We start from the raw sequence: 18874 nt of genomic DNA, 5'->3' as shown, positions 1-18874 counted from the left end.
CATTCCCTGTAGCCATTGTCCACTATGTCGATGATGCTCTGTGGTCCCAGAGGGTTCACCCATCCCAGAGTGCACCCACACCTCCATCAGGCAGTTTCCAGCAGGAACGCAGAAACAGGGGATGGTAAGTGGGGGGAAGGCCAGCACCCTAAGAGCAGATAATCCAAACTGCAGGAAGTGGGGGGAGAGGAGGGGAACCAGTTTGGGCCTCAACGGGACTTTCAATAAGTCAAGGTGGGTGATATAATTGTCTGTGCCTCAGGCGGCAGCAGCTGTCTGGAAGCCCCCAGACCCCCGTGGTCTCTTGCTCTGACAAACTGTTCTGCCCACCACTGCTGGGATAGTAGCCCCTGCCTAGTACCCTTCCCACTCTGTTTACCCTGGTGACACCCTGGCCAGCCTCTCAGCTACGTCTCTGGATCCACATCACCCCAACCAGACTCACAAATCTCCTCCAAGCTTGTTGAAGGCGCAGGCCAAGGCCACCACCTGGTCAGTGGCCCGGCTGATGACAGGGACACAGAGCATGGCCTGCAGCTCACAGCCCAACATGCTTTGCAGCTGTTGCACATCCTCCTGCCAAGGAGAGGCAAGTCAGGGCAGGGAAGAAGGGAGGGAGCATGCTTCCCTCCCCAGCCCGCCACCACACTGCAACAGGCAGTCCCAAGGGACTCATGCAGTGGTAGAAGCTCTGTGATATAGGGACGGGATGGTAGAAGGTGCTCTGTGATATGGGGATGGGATGGTAGAAGGTCCCAGGGTCTTGTCTCCCCCATTCCTTGGCTGCCTTGTCCCAGAGACCCTGGCTCTGGGGGCTGGAAATGGGGTCTCCCCTTTTCCCCTCCCCTGGTCCAGCCAGGCCATGACTTACAGAGGTGAGGTCCTTCAGGTGGATGGACTTCTTGTCTTCCACCACCTGGCCCAGGCCTCCTGTCAACTGGGGAACGAGGAGTGGCTGAGTCAGAACCCACCTGTCCCCAGGTCAAAAGGTCTCAACCCATCCCACCCTCAAGTCTGGAGGTTTCAATGAACTCTTCAGTCAGTCCAAATGGTGTGGGGGGGTCAAAGCCGAGGAGCAGAGAGATGCAGGGGCAGTCTGGCCAAAGTCCCTATAGAGGACTCTAGGGTCTTCCCTCACTAGGAGAGACTAAGCAGACTCTAAGGATTCTCACTAATCTCAACAGATTCTAACAGATCCACATCCAGAAAGAAAACCTTTCTGTAGATAAGAGAGTTCTCCTAATACAGCCTGATCATGAGAGGTTGTGATCCTTTGTAACAGTTCTAAGTAGATCCCAAGATCCAGATAATTCCATCGCATTCCAGGAGATTCTAGAGGATCCAAGTACTCCAGGCAGATCCCAGACGTGTCTGTCGGCCTTAACGGCCCCTGCTGACTCCAGGGGACAACGGGACTCACCGGAAAGCTGACCTCTTCCCCCAGCACTTTATCTCCGATGACCTGAGGAAGGAGTGGCGGGGCTGGTTAAAGGAACGGCAAGGTTCTTCCCCTTGGAGATCGGAGACCCTCGCCCGGCCCCGCGGTGGACCTGGGCCCTCACCTTGCAGGAAAGCTGGAGATTGTCCTCAGACACCAGCAGGAGGCAGCAGTGGGATGCCCGGGTCTCCTGCTGCAGCTGAGAGGGAGGGACAGACAGAGCGAGGGGGTGACCGCGGATCTGGGGCCACCCCCACTCCCCGCCCCCCTGCCTCTCTGGAGGAGAGAGAGGGGCGGGACGTCGAATCTGAGCTGGGATGGAGGGCTCGAGGGGGCTCTGGTCCCGGCAGAGAAACGGGGGAGGCGGGGGCTAGGGGCACAGGGACTCACGTATTGGAGGACTTTGAGCTGCAGGGAAGAGGCATCCAGGTCGTAGAGCTCCCCTGCAGGGGCAGGACGCGGCTCAGAGCGAGGGCTCCGCCCTGCCTCGGTGGCCGGGTCCCCGGGCGCCGCCCAGTCCGTCCCCTCCGCCCGGCCTCGGGCCTACCTCCCGCTGCCCCCGACCGCCCAGCCCCCCGACCCCGCCTCCAAGTCCTGCACGGCCCCGCCCACCACGCAGGCCCCTCCCCTCCGGGTCCGACCGTGCCCCGCCCTCACCGCACAGTTGCAGGATCTTTCTGTCCTGGTCCGAGTACGCTACCGAGCCCTTTCGGTCTTCCGCCGCCGCGTCCGGGGGGTTCTGGACGGCTTTGGGAGCCTCGCGGGGCCCGCGCTGCTGCAGGGCCTGCACCCTCCGCAGGGCCACCAGGGTCTGGAGCGGGCGAGTGGTCAGCGCGCCACGTGCCCCACCCTCCTCGCGCTCATCGCGCTTTGCTCGAGCGGTTCCCTCCGCCCATCCCGCCCCAGTCCCAAACTACTCATCCCGGGGCGCTCCACCCTCCCGAGGGATCCCACTGTTCCTGGAGCGGCCTTCGGCCCATGAACAGGAAAGCACAGGGTCTGTCTCCACCTCCAGCCCCCAGATTTTTCCAAGACAGGGCAGGGTCAAATTTCTCCGTCTCCAGCACCCACGGGGAGTCGTAAGTCCTTGTTAACGTCAAGAAATCATAAAATCTCAGGCATAAAAGAGCCTCAGTATCATGTAGATCGTCCTTCCTAAGTACAGAAGCTCCTAGACTTAGGATGGGGTTATATCTCCATCCTAAAGTCAAACAATTGTAAGTCTAACCATTGTTAAGTCGGGAACCATGTGTATTTACAAGGTATTTGACCCATTTTATCTAACGATTACCCTAGGTAGGCCAGTGCTATCATGATCCCCATTTTCAGATGTGAAACTGAGGCTCAGAGAGGTTTAGTGACTTGCCTAAGGTCACACAGCTCGAAAGGGGTGGAGCTGGAACTGAAAGCCAGGTCTGTCCATCTCCCTGGCCAAGACATCTTCCCAGCAGCTGTGATAAGGGTCTTCAGCAGCCCCATCCTATCATGGTTCTCCCTCCAACTCACATGCTTCTCCACTGCCTGCAGGCTCCACTCCTCGCTCTCACTCAGCTGGCCACAGTGCACCTGGAGGGATGGGAGAAGGGAATCAGCTGTGACCTCTCCCAGCCTCTGTCTCTGCCAGAGTGCCCTCTGCATGCCCAGCACACAGCAACACACACACTCCAGTCTGCGGGCCTTGATGGTAAGCCCATGCTCCTGACCATGTAGATAGCTCCAGGAAAACCCCCTCCCGCAGGAAGCCTTCTGAGGCTAATCCAAAGAAGTGAAATTTTTCTTGAAATTTTTCTATCTCTGCCTTTTCAATCACCGTCCCATCAACAGCAAGGTCCAGGTGTATAGTCTGGGGGATGGAGGGACCTTAGACCCCTCCTCATCTACCAGCGCATGGAGCCCTTCAGACCCTGATTATAGAATTAGTGGTGTTAGCCTCAGCCTCCCAGTTAGGGTTTGAGCTACCCCTAAGTCTGGGATAGAGGAAAGGGTCCAACATGATGCCTCTGCTGTGGGGAGGATGAATGAGTTGATGAAGTGCTTTGCCTTACATGTGATTCTGACCACTGTGTGATGCAAGCTTCCACCTTGCAGATGCACCAAGGCCCAGAAAGGTTGAATGACTTGCCCAAGATCATGTAGCAGAAAGTGGCACAGCGAGGACAGCACCATGCCCTTCCTCCCCTTCTCTGCCCACACCTTCTGCTCCCCAGACCCACTCTCACCACCACCCCCAGCATCGTGTCCCTCTCCACGTTCCCTGTGCCAGTCACCAGGGATCCCCTCAGCGCATCTCTCATACTCTATGAAGTCCCTTCCCCCACCCCTGCTTGTATGCTTGTTGAGGAAAATGAAAGAAAGGGGGGAAGGAGGGGTGGCAGTCCAGGGGCCCACTGCAGGCCCTGCCAGCAAGGCTCCCCACCTGCCTCACCAGCTTCCAGCACCTACTCAAAGCTGCTCACCACCTGCAGGGCTCCCCACAGTGCCTGCACTGGGGGGCCCTCCTTTGTCCTCCCCCTACCCCCACTCAGCAGTCCCTGCCTGCCTTGACTCTGGGTCCCCTGCCAGGAGCAGATGGGGAGGAGGAGACCAGCAGGTTGTCAGGAAGCTCACAGTCTGGCTGGGGCGGGATAAGTGGGGGATGTGACGGGGGCGGCACAGAACCTCATACCTGAGGAGGAAGGAGAAGGCAGACTAGGTGGGTAGCTCAGAGGGGAGGGCATCTGGCAGGCTTCCTGAATTGGCACTGAAGCATGGGGAGGACAAGTAGGGCCTGAAGAGAGGGGGACACTGCAGCAGGAAGCTGCCCTGGTAGTGCTGGGGGGTAGGTGGTGTGGCAGGAGGAGGACCCGGGCAGGGGTGTGGTCCATGGTGCCACAGAGGGAAGGGCCTTGAGCGACAGGCTGAGAAATTGGACTTTAGCCGGAGAGTACTGGGGAGCCATGGCAGACTTTAGCATCTGAGGGCCATAGTCTGCTGGGGGGGTAGGGTGAATTGGAGGGAGCAAGACTGGAGACAGGAAGACCTGGAAGAGACCTGGGCTGCCAAGGATGGTGCTGCAGTTTAAGCTCTGGGTGAGTCTTTATCTATGACTCCCTAGAGCAGGGGGTTGAAAGAAGCTGGGGCCGTGGTTCGTTTGCACGTGGTTTACATAAATATGTTGGCATTTTACTCTTAGTATGTGGAGGAATACATGGCTCTTGTTCCTTCCACCTGGAACCATCTCTCAGGAAAAGAGAAGGTGGGGACCCCTTTGGGGCTGTGGGTGCAACCAGTTCCTGGGCTGCTAAAGCAGCCCTGTCCCAGGTACAGAGCTGGGAGATGCAACAGGCTGCGGGACAGGAAGGAAGCACAGAGTCCTCCTCCACCTCCCTGGACCTTCCCCCACCTCAGCACACACTCCTGGGCTGCTTCAACCCACCCCACCCAGCAAGTGTACAAACACACACACACACTCTCCTGGAGAACCTCAGGCGCCCACACACATGCACTCACATTCACCGTCCTATGAAGGCATGCGCAACACACACGCACACACGGTGCACACCCACACTTACAGCGTCTACACCATCCACACATGCACATTCATGCCTACATGGGAAACTTGAGTTCAGATACCCAAGAGCCATACACACACTTCTGGCGCCCCCATACACAAACACACAGGATCCCTCCAACACTCTCACACGTGGTTTTTTGTTCACCAACAGGAACACCCACTTGCACCTGCTCTTGCTAATCAGGGTGGGTGTCAGGAGTCCAGTGAGAACACTCAGCAGTGAGCACTGGGGCTTTAGACAGGGCTAAATGCCCAGCACTACCCACAGTCCCCTGCCCTCACCAAGTTGGACGTGGCTAATGGCATGAACGCCACATCGCCATGCAAGGAGCTGGTGTGGCTGGCACAGCTGGGGGGAAGAGTGGACACAAATCAAGCATCAAATGCCAGACGTCAAGGGCCGCCCACTCCTCAAAGGGACTTATTATCCCAGAGTTGAAGAACAGAGCCAAAGACTTTCAACACAGAGAATCTGCAATCAGGGCGCCTTGAGCTGTGAGCTGCAAAGGCCCGGAGCTCAGCCACACAGCCCTGCACATGGACAGTGTGCTCCTCAGAGCCTCCGCTGGCCGTGTCTCCGGCAGGCCCGAATACTCCGCGCAGGACTCCTGGTTTCCTTGCGAGCACTTGCCGTCCTTTGCAAGTCTATCCTCATTTCGCTCACGTGTTTGTGAGCTTGTCACCCCTAACCCTCCAGACTGTAAGGTCTGTGAGAGCAGGGCCTGCCTGGTCTGTCTTGGTCACTTCTGTGTTCCCAGCACCTAGCACACAATGCCTGGCACATAGTGAATACTCAAGAAATAGGTGTTCAGTTGATGGATGGGTGGGAAGGTGGATGGGTGGGTGATGGATGAGTGATGGATCAATGGATGAACTCCAAGACCAGAGACTCAGAGAGGTAAATGGGCTTGTTGAGGAAGGAGCTGGCAACTCAGCCCTCCCAAAGATCTGCCCTGTGGCACTCCCTCTACTCTCTCACTCTCTGCTCTCGGGATCTGGTAGCAACCGGGAGATCCTGGGCTACCTGTGCTGCCTCTGGGAGGATGTGAGATCCTGTGGCCCGGGGAGCATCTGTCAGATGTGCATGCACTGGGGAGAGGGGTGTCCTGGGGAAGTGCATTTCTACGTGATTGGGAAGGTGCAGGCTTGGAGGAGAGGCAGCTGGTAAATAATCCAAACCCCTTTCAAGAGTTCTTCACTGCCCAGGGTATTTGAGGAGGTGAGGGGATGGTTGTGGAAACTTCTGGCAGCTGAAACCCCAGGTAGCATCTTCCTCAATAGCACACACATCCCACTTCAGCCTCACCGGGATCATACTCTTCCCCCAACACATCACTGCCCTTGCCCCATCCCTTCTTTGCTCATCCTGTCCCTCTGCCTGGAATACCCTTTCCCTTTTCTGCCTGTTGACCTCCTACCCATGCCTCAAAGCCCCACTCAAATGCTCTGTCCACTATGAGGCAGCCTGGCTGCTCCAGCTTCTATCACCAGAGCACCTGCTGGCAGCATTGATTTCATTTGGCCTGTGGTGGCCTGAGGGTGTCCCTGCCTTCCCCCAGATGGAGCTTCTGAAGGGCAGACATGGTCTGCCCCAGCACCCAGTGTGGGGTGGGGCCCAGAGCAAGGTTCTGCTGGGTGGGTTAAATGTAAGTGATCTGACCCTACTACCCTCCCTGAGCCAGACACACAGGCATGTACACACATACACACACACACACACACGCACACACACACACACACTCTGGCCTTTCCTTCCCCCAGGAGAAGGCTGAGGCCTGGGCTCCTGGCCCAGCGTGAGCCAAAGTGAGTAATGGTCACAGTGACCAGACCCCTGCTACACGATGAACCAGCTCCACATGTCTTCCCCTGGCCAGAGCTGCTTCCCTTCTGACCCAGTCCCCGCAGCCTCCACATACGGAGTCCTGCTCAGGAACCTGGCACCCACAGGCCCTTTTCCCCCAACAGAGAAGGAGGTGAGCGACCTACCGCTGCTGAGCCCCACCCCTGCACACTGCCCTGGCCCTGGTCCTCCGGGACAGACAGGGAGCAAGGAGGGGGGAAGCGGCCCACCGGGAACTCGGTGCCAACTACAGATCCTGTCCCTGCGGGAACAGAAGCTGGGGTGGGCGGAGCAGCTTACAGGAGAGACTGAGTAGGGGCCTCGTCTGCCTCAGTCAGGCAGATGGGGCTCGGAGGAGACCGAGCCAAGTATCCCTCCCCTCCACCCCCCTCCTCTCCCCTCGCAGCCATTCCACACCCACCGCCCTCTCCCCCCAGCAGCTCGGGAAAGGTCAGGCACCTGGGAAGCCTTTAATTCCATTTTAATGAGCTCTGGATGCACCAAGGCTGGCTCATTTATCTGTCTGCACCCCCAAGCCTGCCCCTTATCAGGGTGGCAGCCACCTTGGAGGAAGCAGACCCCCCCATAATGGTGATCTGAGGTGTTCTCCCTTTGATTCTTAGGACAGGACAAAGATTTTGAACCCCCACCTGCATATGGGAGAAAAGACTGGAAGAATGGCAGGACCCCGCCCCTGCAACGCTCTGCCACCCCCGCAACCCCCACAACCCAACCCCGTAGAAGAGCAGAGACCTGGGAACTCTACAAGGGACCAGGGACCGCAGAGGGCAGCGAGGGACCGCAGAGGGCAACGGGGAGCCCTCCTGGGTTCCCAGCCCTGCTCACCTCTCAGAGCAACCCCCTTCCCACGGAGGCCCCTCCCTGACCCCTCCAGGAAGCCCACCCTAGTTGCCTGGCTTCTCCCCAGACTCAGCCCTGCCGTGGGCGTCCTCTCCTCAAACCCCCCGGCTGAAGCCACCCCGAATGTCTGCCTGGGTTTCCCCCACTGTCTGTATAGGTCAGTGCCTTATGTCATTCCTCCCTCCTCAGGGCCTCTCAGTCACTTCCCACCTCACCATGTTCATGCCCTTTTGGACACTGACCCCAGTCCATCTGGGAAGATCCCAAAGGAGAACCAAGGTCAGGGCTGTGCCAAGGGCCGTGGGGCTGAGAGTCCACATGGGGCTCGTGCACCCTCAGAACGTTGCTGACTGGACCGGTGGCTTCAGCCGGCTCGCTCAAGGGGGGGCGTGGGAGATGCCCCAGATGCCTCCCAGAGCCCCAGTCCCCTCACTCCATCCCAGCTTGTAGCTCTCATCACTCACACGCGTGTGCGCACGCACACACACACACACACACACAGCCTCCATCCGCCTCTCCCTCCCCTGGTCTCCTCCCCCCGACCCGTCCCCACAGCCTAGCAGGCTCTTACCACGATGACAGCTGCCACAGCCCCGGCCTCCTTGTCCACCAGTGGTATGACCAGCACTGAGGGGGAGAGGGCAATGAGGTGGTCCTGCAGGGCCAGTGAGGCTCAGAGACTCTGAGCCGGGACCCAGGGAGGGAGACAAAGACGCAGACAGAGAGAGGCCGGGACAAACACACAGGAGACCCAGAGACCCAGAGAGACAGAGAGGCGAGTCCTGAGGCAGTGACAACAACCACAGCAGCTACCCCTGCACAGAAGGAAACCCCGTCACTTGACAACTTGCTCGTGATCCTCCCAGCAACCCTGGGAGGGAGGGAGGCAGGAAAGGCTGAGCACCCCTGTTTCATAGATTGGGGAACTGAGGTCCAGAAAGAGGAAGTGACTTGCCCAAGATCACACAGCAAGTCAGGTCTCCTGACTCCCAGTCTTGTGCACTTTCCACATCGAGACAGAGGACAGAGACCTAGAGAGACTGAGACATGAGGCAGAGAGACATGGCGGACAGGGGGCACGGAGAGGAAGAGAAAGAGAAACGGGGACAGTGACAGAGAGAGCATGAGAACAACTACAGCCCCATCCAGCAACAGGCACAAGCACGTCACAGCCACAGCCATGGGGCTCCGAGCCCTAGTGTGTGCCAGGCCCTTAACATGCGTCCTCTCGTTTGCTTCTCCTCGCAACACCCCTCAAGGTATTGTCCCCATTTTATAGTCAGGAAGTTGAGGCCCAGAGAGGTTAGTAGCACAATAGAGAATTAGATGGAGGGACTGCTAGAGACATAGCGCAAGAGAAAGGAGGAGACAGAGAGATGAAGACAGGGAGAAGACAGACATGACCTGGGGCGCGGGGGCCATAGTCCCTCCCTGCCCCTGCCCAGCTCCCAGCCCTTACCTTGGGTGTCGGCAGCCAGTGGAGCCACCAGCCTGGCCAAGGGCTTCCCTGGCAGGTCCGAGGGGCCCAGCCCATTGCAGCCCAGCCGCTTCCGGGAGACCACAGCCTCTCTGAAAAGAGGACATGATCCCACCTTGAGAGCCCTTGGATCAAAGAGGAGCAGGCCCCAGCCTGGGGACACACAGCAGGCTGGACCCTGCACACGCGGGAGGATCAGGACAAGTGGACCTGCCTCAAGGCAGACTCGAGGGCAGCAAAGATAAGAGTCAGAGACCCTGGCCCCAGTGTGGAGGGGCAGCCAGCCACAGTCTGGCCTCGGACACCTTGCCAGTAGATGCCAGAAAGGCTTTTGTGTGGCCCCGTGCAGATTCCCCAGGACGTGGGGAGAGCAGAGAAAGTGAACGCAAGGGCTCAGATCGAGGCCACCTGGGTCAAATCCTGCCTTGGCAAGTGACCTGACCTCTCTGAGCCTCCCAAGGAGAACTAGGGTGGGGAGAGTAGGACCCTCCCCATAGCAATCCCAGAAAACAATTGTAGAGCAACTTTTGGTGCTAAGCACAGGAGGGAGACTTCGGAGGTAACCACCCTAACTACAGTTCATTGAACATTTCCTATGTGCCATGCACAGTCCGAGCAACTTTACGTAGATTAACTCAGAATTCCCAGCAATTCTATGATATTATCATCATCTTTGTTTGCAGGTGGAGAAGCTAAGGTGTCTTTCCAAGGTCACATGGCTAATAAGTGGTAGAACCAGGGTTTGAACCCAGGCAGGTGGCACCAGAGCTAGGTTTAACTACTATGCTCTAACTTTCCCAAAACCTGTGGGGGTGTAAGCCTTTAACAGGGGACGAGCATGAGTGTCAGGGTGTGACAGAGGGAGAGGGGAGCGGGGAACTGAGGCAGGAGAGGTCGGTGTGGGAAAAATGAGTTTCTCTCTGCCCCACCACACATACCACCCCCGCCCCCACCCTCCTGGCTTCTGGCTTTTCCTGCTTAATTAAGCACCTGAGTTGTCACCGAATGTCACTCCTTGCTGATTAATTGTCCTGGGCTCCTCATCCCTCATGCTGCCTCCGCTTAATTGTGCTTGTTGGAGCTGCGTGGCCTGGACAGAAGAGAAGCCTGGGGGGCTGGGACTCTGGTGTGTGCATGTGCGGTCACTAAGGACAGCCCAGCAAAAGTCAGAGGGGGAAGAGAGAGGGTGCGGCCTGCAAGTCACCGGATCAACAGGTCACACCAAAGAGGTTGAGCATCTCGTTCAATGTCATGCAGCGTTCTGAGCGGGACCCCTTCCCTCCTGGCCCCTTTGAACAGAAACTACAAGAACCAGTGGTGTCTCCCACCCTCCAACCCTCACACCAGGGGCTGTAATTTAAGGCTCCTGGAGTGCTGGGCTCTAGTTATGGACTGTCCGGAAGTCACCCCAGGAAGGAATAGGGACCTAGGTCTGCAGGAGGGTGACAGGAACGATGTTTCCTGATGACTAAATTGATGAAGGCTGGGGCTTCATGGAAGCAGGTGGTGACCCTCAGCCAAACCCCACCCAGCCACCCAGCCGCTTGGCCTGGGACAGTCGGGTTATCAGGAAGCCACAAGGTGGCGCTGTCCCCGCGTTGCTGGTCAGTGAGTGCGGGAGCCTCATCCCACTGACCCGACTGTCCTCCTTGCCACCCCTAGACAGGGCTGCCTTGGCTTCTGCCCCCAGGACCCTGACGGAGGAATCTGTCCGCAGTCTTTCTTCTCTTCTGCACAAAACTCCCTCCTGTGCACTCAGGACCGTATGACGCCCAGCCTCACGAGCTCCAGACCCCAGACACCAAAAGGCCACCTGGAGGCCTCTCCTGGCACACCTCCCAGTGGGTCCTTTGCAGCTTGTGCGAAAACTGTCCTCGCTGCCCCTTCCCTCCCCTCCCCCATCCATCAGTGAGTCCCTGCCCATGTATCCCTCACAGCTGTCCCCTGCTGTCTATCCCCAAGCCCCTGCCCAGCTCAAATGGAGACACCTTTCCCCTGAACCCTAAAGCAGCCTCTCCCCTGGCCTCTGGCCTCCTATCTGGGTCTCTTAAATTCAAGGATAAGTGTTCTACACTAAAAACATTACGGGAGCATTCTGCTTAAAGTCTTTTATTCCACAGGGTCCCCCTGGGTCAGGTTCAGGGCTGGGGGCTGCAATGAGGAGCTAGACACGTGCCTGACCCGAGGCGGCCAGTGTCATGCAGCCCACACTTGAGTCAGGAGACGAGGGGTCCAGCAGGGAGGACAATCAGGCCCCCTGCCCAGGTACAGGACAGGAGTGGGGCCAGAGAAGGCCTCGTGGAGGAGAAGATGCCCGAGTTGAGTCCTGAAGGACATGCAGAGGTTGTCAAGACAGACAGGAAAGGGAACTGCACGTGCAAAAGCTCGGGGGAGAGAAGATTGTGTGTCTGCTGAAAGGTCCAGACATAAGGCGGCTGGTGCGCTGGACAGCAGAGAGCAAGGTTAGACAGGGCCAGGGCCCTCAGGAGCTGGGCTTGACCCTGAGGGCAGTGGGAGCCCTGGGAGAGATTTGAGCAGGGGAAGGTAACGGCAGGGTTTGATTTCAGACTGATCATGCTGGCTGCCTGGGTAAAACTCTCACTCTAGAGAAAGAATCTGACACCAGAAATCTGGTCTTAGTGGCCCTGCACAAGACCAGAGAGGCTGGGCTGGGGCAGATCAACATGTCCTGGGGTCTGCAGGGATCCTCAGTCCTCAGGAAGCCTTGGCACCTTGCTCTGCAACCTGTCCTTCCCTGGTCCTGCCACGTCCCACAGCCCCAGTGGGACCAGACCATGCTCACCTCAACCCACTCCCACGGCAGCCCCTTTCCTCTGCCTTACCCTTCCCAGAACTGCTGTGCTCCTGAAGGCTTCAGAGATGCCCACTGACTACAGAGGGGGCAGTGCCAAGGCTGAGTCTCCCCCACCCACACAGGACTGGGGGCTTTGTCTACTGCTCAGACCCCCCAGTGTTCTCCCCCAACTCAGATCGCCTCCCTGCCTCCTCTCCAGTACCTCCCTTCCTCATTCCCCGCCTCCTGCCCCACCTCTGGGGCTGATGCTGGGGTTTGGGGGGGACTCTGTACCCCAGGGCCAGCTGTCCAGGCTAATGACTCAGCCCTGGGTGCCTGGGTGGTCATGGTCTACCCCACCGAAGATAAAGACAGATGGGCAGAGTGGAGAGAGGAACGGGCGTGGATTTTATGACAGTTCCGTGCCTTTAACAACTATTTGTTTAATGGAAAAATAGAGGGAAAGGCTCTCTGTTGGTAGGGTCAGTGGCCTGGAAAAAGCTGAGTACCTAGGCCCTCTTGCACCTCTCTGAGCCCCTGCGTCCTTCTCTGATTCTCTTCTTCAGCGAGGCCCTTCCCCTTTCCTGAGCCCTTCCCCCCACCAAACCCCAGCCCTACCTGAGCCCCCAAGCCCTTTCCTGAGCCCCCACCCCCCACGGAGCCCGAGCTCTCACTGAGCCTCAGCCCCTCCCTCTCTGTCTGTGATCTGTCTTGGAGACAAATTATGACCCAGGCCAGGACCTGGACCCTCTTCTCCCTTTCTGTCCCCCAGAACGTGAGGATCCGGGAATGGGAGCTGGAGTCCGTAGTAAAAGGACCCAGCCATGTTGTCCTGTATCCCAGGTCTCCCATCTCCCAGCCCCGGTTCTTCCTGTGGATGATCTATCCCTGGGGGAGGCCACCATGGCCCAGACCCCTTTTCTGAAACTGGGATCCTCCTCTGGTAGGCTCTGAGGAAGAAATTTCTCAAGGCTGGGCCGTGGGATCCCCAGTGGTAGTAGAGGGAGACAACCAGCCAGGCTGGAGGGGGCGGTGCCTCAGTTGCAGCTGAAACTGAGATTTTCGCTGCACTCAGCAGCAGGTAATCAGAGGCTTTAAGATGGCAGAAGAAGGGCTGGGGACCGAAGTAGGCTGGGGGATGGGGGTGAGGACACCAACAAGAGGGAAGCGAAGTCTTCCAGGAAGACGCTGGCCCAGGCAGCCTTCTAGGACTCTCTCCTCTCCAGCCCTGTGGCCCTTATGCCACCCTTAGAACGCAGAGCCTCACCAGCCCTTGGCATTAGAATGCCCAGACGTGGGTAGACGGAGGCCCAGAGCAGTTGCATGGGACTGTGACTGCAGCTGCGTTGTCCTGGATCCCAGGTCTCCCGCCTCCCAGTCCAGGGTTCTTCTTGTGGACAGATCCATCCCTGGGGGAGGCCACCATGGCCCAGACCCCTTTTCTGAAATTTGGATCCTTCTCTGGCCAGGGAACTGGGGAGCAGGCTTCCCAAAGAGGATTCTGGCTGGGCCATGACAGATAAGTGAAATGGGGTTGGCTGAGATGGAGGGGGAGCGAGGAAGGGCTTCACAGGGGAGCAAACAGCACAGGTAAGTACAGAGGCAGGAAAGCCAAAACACTCCGGGGCAGGGGCTGGACATCCGAGAGCCTGCAGAGTGTTAGGGGCAGGGGCCTTGTCACCCCCACCAGCCCCACCTCCACCTTGCCTCTTCCCCCCTACCCGAGCCCTACCCGAGCCCGTGCTCGCACCCCCGTGGGCCTTATCTGTCTTTATGATCCAGCCTCCACGTCACACCTGCTGCTGTTTGCCAGCCTGCCAGATGCCCAGGGTTTCCTGGAGAAGCACCCCCCTCCCCCGGCACTGCCAGAGCCTTGGGCTCCGCTTCAGCCTGCAGGCAGGTACCTCCACCTCCGGATGGGACCAGAGCCACAGAGGTCACCATTGGAAGAACCCTGTACCCAACCCCATCCATTTCACAGAAAAAGAGACTGGGTCCAGAAGAGAAGTAATTTTCTCAAGGTCAGCCACAGTTAATCATTGGCTGAGGCCCGGGACTGCCACTGGCGATCACTGAGCTCCTACTGTGTGCTGGTTGCTGTGCTAACACTTGGCACCCATTACCTCGTTAAGCCCGTACAGAGGCCCTCCGGGAGGGACACAGTGAGTCAGGGATGGGCCTGGCTAGAATACCAGGCCTGTCTGACTCCCATTCCAGTGCTCTTCCCTCTTCCACATACGTAGGTCTCCAGTCCCCATCCTGCTGGGGGCTCCGGGGAGCAGGGCCCAGCCAGCCCTGGGGCCTCTCAGCCCTCCCTGTGGAGCGGGCTCACCACCGCAGCCCACTGTGCGCAGCACCAGAGAGAGCGCTGAGCCTGGACCCGGCCGGCCTGATGGACGCTGATCTCCTCGGCCTCGCGGAATCCCTGACCCTGTCTCCCAGCAGGCACCCGCTCCCATCTCCACTGAGCTCTGAGCTAATTGCATTTGAACATTCACTTCTAATTGCTTTTTTTTTCCCAAAGGCCTTACTGAGTGTGAAGTGTCTGGGGGAGGGTGCTAAAGGGCTGTGGAGGATCCGAGCCCCCTCAAAGAGGCCTGAAATACAGACTCCCACCCTCTCCTCCACGCAGCAGGCAGCCTGAGGGGAGCGAGCATGCGTGGGGGGGAGGGCAGACCCTGTGGATGACCCCTGCAGCCTGAGCCTCATATCCTCCACCCCCGAGAAGGCCGCCCAGGCTGCTTCAGGGAGGCTTCCTGGAGGAGCTGAGCTGGTATTAGGCAAAGTTCTTTAGAATTAGGGGTGGGAGGTGCTGGCTCAGAAGAGAACAGGGGATATTACAGCATTACTTTTTCTTTAAGAGTCCAAAGACCTTCCAGATGAGACACGGAGGCCAGAGAGGGGTGATCAGTGGCTTTGCTCACACAGTCCTCGAGGGGAGAAGTTGTCAGGAGAAGCAGAAAGGAACTCAGTGGGAGAACAGGAGGAGAAGACTCTGAGCTATTGGAGAAGAGCCAGCTACTTCCATGGGGACGCGCCAGGGAGAGACCAACCTCCTGGAATCCAGGGTTCCAAGTCCAGGAGGGGCCTCGGGACAAGTGCAGCCTCCCCAAACAAGAATTCTCTCTATGGCCTCCGCGAAAGGCCACTGGCTGCCCAGGCTTAGCTACTACTGGAAAAAGCCACATCCCTGGGCTGCTTGGCCTGTTTGAAAAGCCTTCCTCACAGGGGTGGAGAGCTGCCTTCTGGGAACACCCGCTGGTGCCCACTCTGCCCCAGGTCCCTACCCAGTGCTGCTTGGGCCCACGATGGCCCTTTGGTCAGTGCTTGGAAGGCCATGGCCACAGCCTCCAGAGCCACCTCCTCCCCACCAGCTCTGCTGCCCTCAACACGCTCTCATCTGACAAGCTCCACTTTCTCTCCTGTCCCCTGAGCGGCCAGAAGCCAGGAGACCTTCCCAGGCCTGTCTGGGCCTCATACCTGGCATGTGGCCTTGGACATGTCTCATGACATCTGCCCACCTGGAAAATGAGGTTGAATTCAGTGGGCTCAGGGGTATCAGGGGACCATGACTCTAAAGTCAGCGATTCCAGGATTCTATCGTAATGATGGTACCCGACAGATAGCACTCATGAAGATCAGCCTATTTTAAATGTTTTACATGTGGTAAACGCATTTAATCCTCCCAACAACCCTGTGAGATAAGTATTATTGTTATCACCTTTTCACAAACAAGGAAACTGAGGCACAGAGAGGTGGTGTGATTTGCCTAAGGTTACACAAGGAGCTGGGGTTTGAACTCAGGCAGTGGGGCTCCAGGACCCTCAGCAGGACGCTGCGTCTGGTCTCCCATTCTTAGATACAGGAGGTTGGCACCACGAGCTCCTGTAGGCCCTGCATCCTGGGACTCTGGGTCCAGCCTCAAGGAGGTTCTCGTAGCGCGGGATTCTAACTGAGAGACGCTGCAGCCCCAGCGTTCTAAGACTTTGCTCTGAGGAGGCCACAGCAATTTGGAAGAACTCTATGGGCAGAAAGCCTACCTGCTGGCACTTTCCCTGGGCCCACCCATTCCCCCCACAGAGAGAAGACATTGCTTTTGCTCTTCTATGCTGGGGTCAGTGACCTGGCCAAGGAACCCCACCTGGCAGAGAGGCTGGGTCAAAGCTGGACGGGGAGGGGCAGACCAGATGACCTTGCAAGGTGCCTCAGCCCTAAGAAACGTTGGCCGTGCAAGAGGGCAATGGGGGGGTGCAGAGAATGGCTCACCGGACTTTCCCCTCCTGGGGTAGCTCATGTGGGGGGTCTGCACACACCAGCCGGGACTCCCCATCCAGCAGGTAGGTGTAGACAGTCTCCTAGGAGAGAAGACACTCGTGAGACCCTGCGGAGAGGCCCTCCCAGCTGCCCAGTCTCAGCCTGTACATGAGGGTCTGCATGGCAAGGTCACAGACCCCCTGGGAGTGGAGCTTTGCATTTGTTTGTTTATTTGTTTGTTTTTACTCCCCAAGTGATTCTAAGGTGTAGCCAGGGTGGCAAAACATCCTTATGGACTGCCTCACCTTCTCCTTTTGGGAGGAGTTCTGGGCAGGCAGTCATCCATGAACCTGCAACTTTCTTTACCTATCACCCCAAATCCAAGGTGCTGGGGAAAGAGTTTGAAGGGTGAAGGTGCAGACAAATGACCCTCCCCAGGGGAGATCTCCCTGCCTGACTCCAGCCTCAGGCATTGAGCAAACAGCAACTTAGCATCCACTCTGGCCCACACCAGGGAAGGGGCTCAAAATGCCCCAGGAAGCTTCCCTCCCACAACTCCACGAGAAACCACAAACCCATGACCTGAGAGGGCGCTGAGGCTGCTGCACCTATCCTCAGTGGGGGCCTGGGAGGGCTTCCTGGAGGAAGTGAACTTTAAGCTGTAACTGAGTGAGAATTAAACACATTCAGGGAGTGGGCCGAGTGCAGACTGGCTCCGAGCCCAGTAGCAGGTACGCAGGTAGGTCCTGAGGTGTAGAGACCATCAAGCATTCAGGAACTGACAGCGGGGGAAGGGACACGGGGGTGGAAGGCTGGGGTCAGCCTGGCTGAGCAGGAAGGGCCTTATGAACAGGGCTGGGGGAGGGGTGGGCCATGAGCCAAAGGGAGAGACATGAGCAGATTTGTATTTTGGACGGATCATTCCCCAGGGGGAGATCAAAGCTCTTGCTCCAGGCTTGTTAAGTCTTCAGCTCTTCAATTCGCCCTCCCCAAGGACCCAGAGCAGTCTTGGGCCTCAGTTCCAGGCCATGTCTTGGCAAAAGTAGTTGCCTTCACTGACCTACAGGCAAAAATTCACATTCCTTCCAAACAGAACTTGCACCCCTTACGAATCCCTAACCAACCCCCATCCAGCACAGCGCTGCAGGGGAGCTCTGCTCTTTCCTCTGTGGGAGGGTAGAGAAGGCTCTCCGCTCTGCCAGGGCTGTGAGGGGTATCCGGGAGGGCTTCCAGAGGAGGTGACAGTGGAGCTCAGTGTTAAAGGCCCACCCTCCGTGAGCGTGGCATCCTCAGCAGAAGCAGTTTCCTTCCATGACTCTGAGAGTCCCCAATCCTGCCAGCCACTCTTAATGCCCTTGGCTGTCCCCAGCCAGCCCCTACCTCCTCCCAACGCCCAGGAGATGCCCTGGCCACCATTTGCAGAGACGCTGAGCCAGGTTCAGTGTAGGGCCGGAGGGGAGTGAGCAGGGCAGACATGCTCTTGTCTGGCTTGGAGCCCCCTTCTCCTCCTGGGAGGGGAGTCTGGGCGGGGAACTCAGGGTTAAAGAATTCAGTGGGAAGGAGGCCGCCCACTCCTCTGCTATATCCAGCCTCCTTGTCATCCTGCTCTTCCAGCAGCCTGGGAGGGGCCTGAGATACTTGGCTCTAAGAGGTTAAGACCATCCAGGGTCACACAGAGAGTCCTGCCTAGGCAGAGAGAGGGGTGGGTAATCCGTCCTCATCAGGGCAGAGGGGGACAGATCCTCACTTCACTTCCGGATGTCCGTGTGTCTCCCACCCCCTCACTCTCAGCCCTCTGAGTTAAAATTAGCTGAGTTTATTGGAGAGAAGGAGGGAACCATTTCAGACACAACAGCACCATCTGCATTCGGGGCTGCCTGCCACAATGGGTGCTGATGAGGAAGCCAGGTGCCAGCAGCTCTCCTCCCTGAAGAGGGGGGACCCCTCCCCACCTCCCAACCCCTTCCTGGGGCAGAGCCGACCTTAGCTCCCTTAACCTCACTGGAGGTTGAGCCCTCCACACGGTCGAGCCAGGGCTCCCCACAGTCAGGGCTTCCCTAGCGCCTGCAGGTCTCGGGTGGGCCAGGCTCCTGGACCGCAGCTGTTGTCCCAGCCCCCAGCTCTGGGAAGACCATTAATCCAATGCAGCACATCCACGCTGGCACACCCGCCAGGGTGCCCTGCCTGTGCAAAAGGAGCTGTCCCTTCCTCCACCCTGCTCCCAGGGCGGCCTCAGTGGCCACAGGGGCGCTCAGGGCAGCTCTGTGGAAACTGACTTGCTGGCTTCCCCCGCCCTCCCTCTCCAGATGCGCCCCGGCCCCAGGCCAGATGTTGCCTCAGTCCTATCCCTCTCTGGGAAGATTTATTTTGGGGCACCAATACGCCACCCACTTCCTACCAATTTCATGCTCAATAAAGCTCACTCATTAGCCCTCCTTCTGGGCTCTGAACTTCTAGGAGGTTTGGGGAAGGCAGAGCAGAGGAGAAGGAAAGGGGGTGCTTAGGTGCCAAGTCCCATTTGTCCCTGTCATGCTGTGTGACCTTGGGGGAAGTGCCCTCCCTTTCTGGGCCTCCGTGGTTCATCCATCAAGCAGATTCAGGGACAATGGGCTCTGGCGGGGTGGAAAGTTTGCATTCTGAGTTGGCCCTATTTCCTG

General features: G+C 58.0%; 1 protein-coding gene across 3 annotated transcripts in view; it reads right to left on the bottom strand.

Annotated features, from left to right (window-relative positions):
- Window positions 1–18874, bottom strand: part of PDE2A (phosphodiesterase 2A) — a 94330-nt gene that overhangs the window by 12005 nt on the left and 63451 nt on the right. For all 3 annotated transcript variants that reach the window (XM_045555538.1, XM_045555537.1, XM_045555535.1), the window contains 10 exons: window positions 16230–16318; window positions 9152–9261; window positions 8264–8319; window positions 2945–3004; window positions 2096–2249; window positions 1829–1881; window positions 1563–1637; window positions 1421–1462; window positions 872–937; window positions 446–576 (listed from right to left, as the gene is read on the bottom strand). In XM_045555538.1, coding sequence (XP_045411494.1) covers window positions 446–576; window positions 872–937; window positions 1421–1462; window positions 1563–1637; window positions 1829–1881; window positions 2096–2249; window positions 2945–3004; window positions 8264–8319; window positions 9152–9261; window positions 16230–16318 — 836 coding nt within the window. The remainder of the gene's footprint in view (window positions 1–445; window positions 577–871; window positions 938–1420; window positions 1463–1562; window positions 1638–1828; window positions 1882–2095; window positions 2250–2944; window positions 3005–8263; window positions 8320–9151; window positions 9262–16229; window positions 16319–18874) is intronic.

The sequence above is a fragment of the Lemur catta genome, chromosome 7, assembly GCF_020740605.2.
Source record: "Lemur catta isolate mLemCat1 chromosome 7, mLemCat1.pri, whole genome shotgun sequence".
Taxonomy (NCBI): domain Eukaryota; kingdom Metazoa; phylum Chordata; class Mammalia; order Primates; family Lemuridae; genus Lemur; species Lemur catta.
Note: the sequence above shows the minus strand (reverse complement) of the source record. Positions and strands in the feature narration are given on the sequence as shown.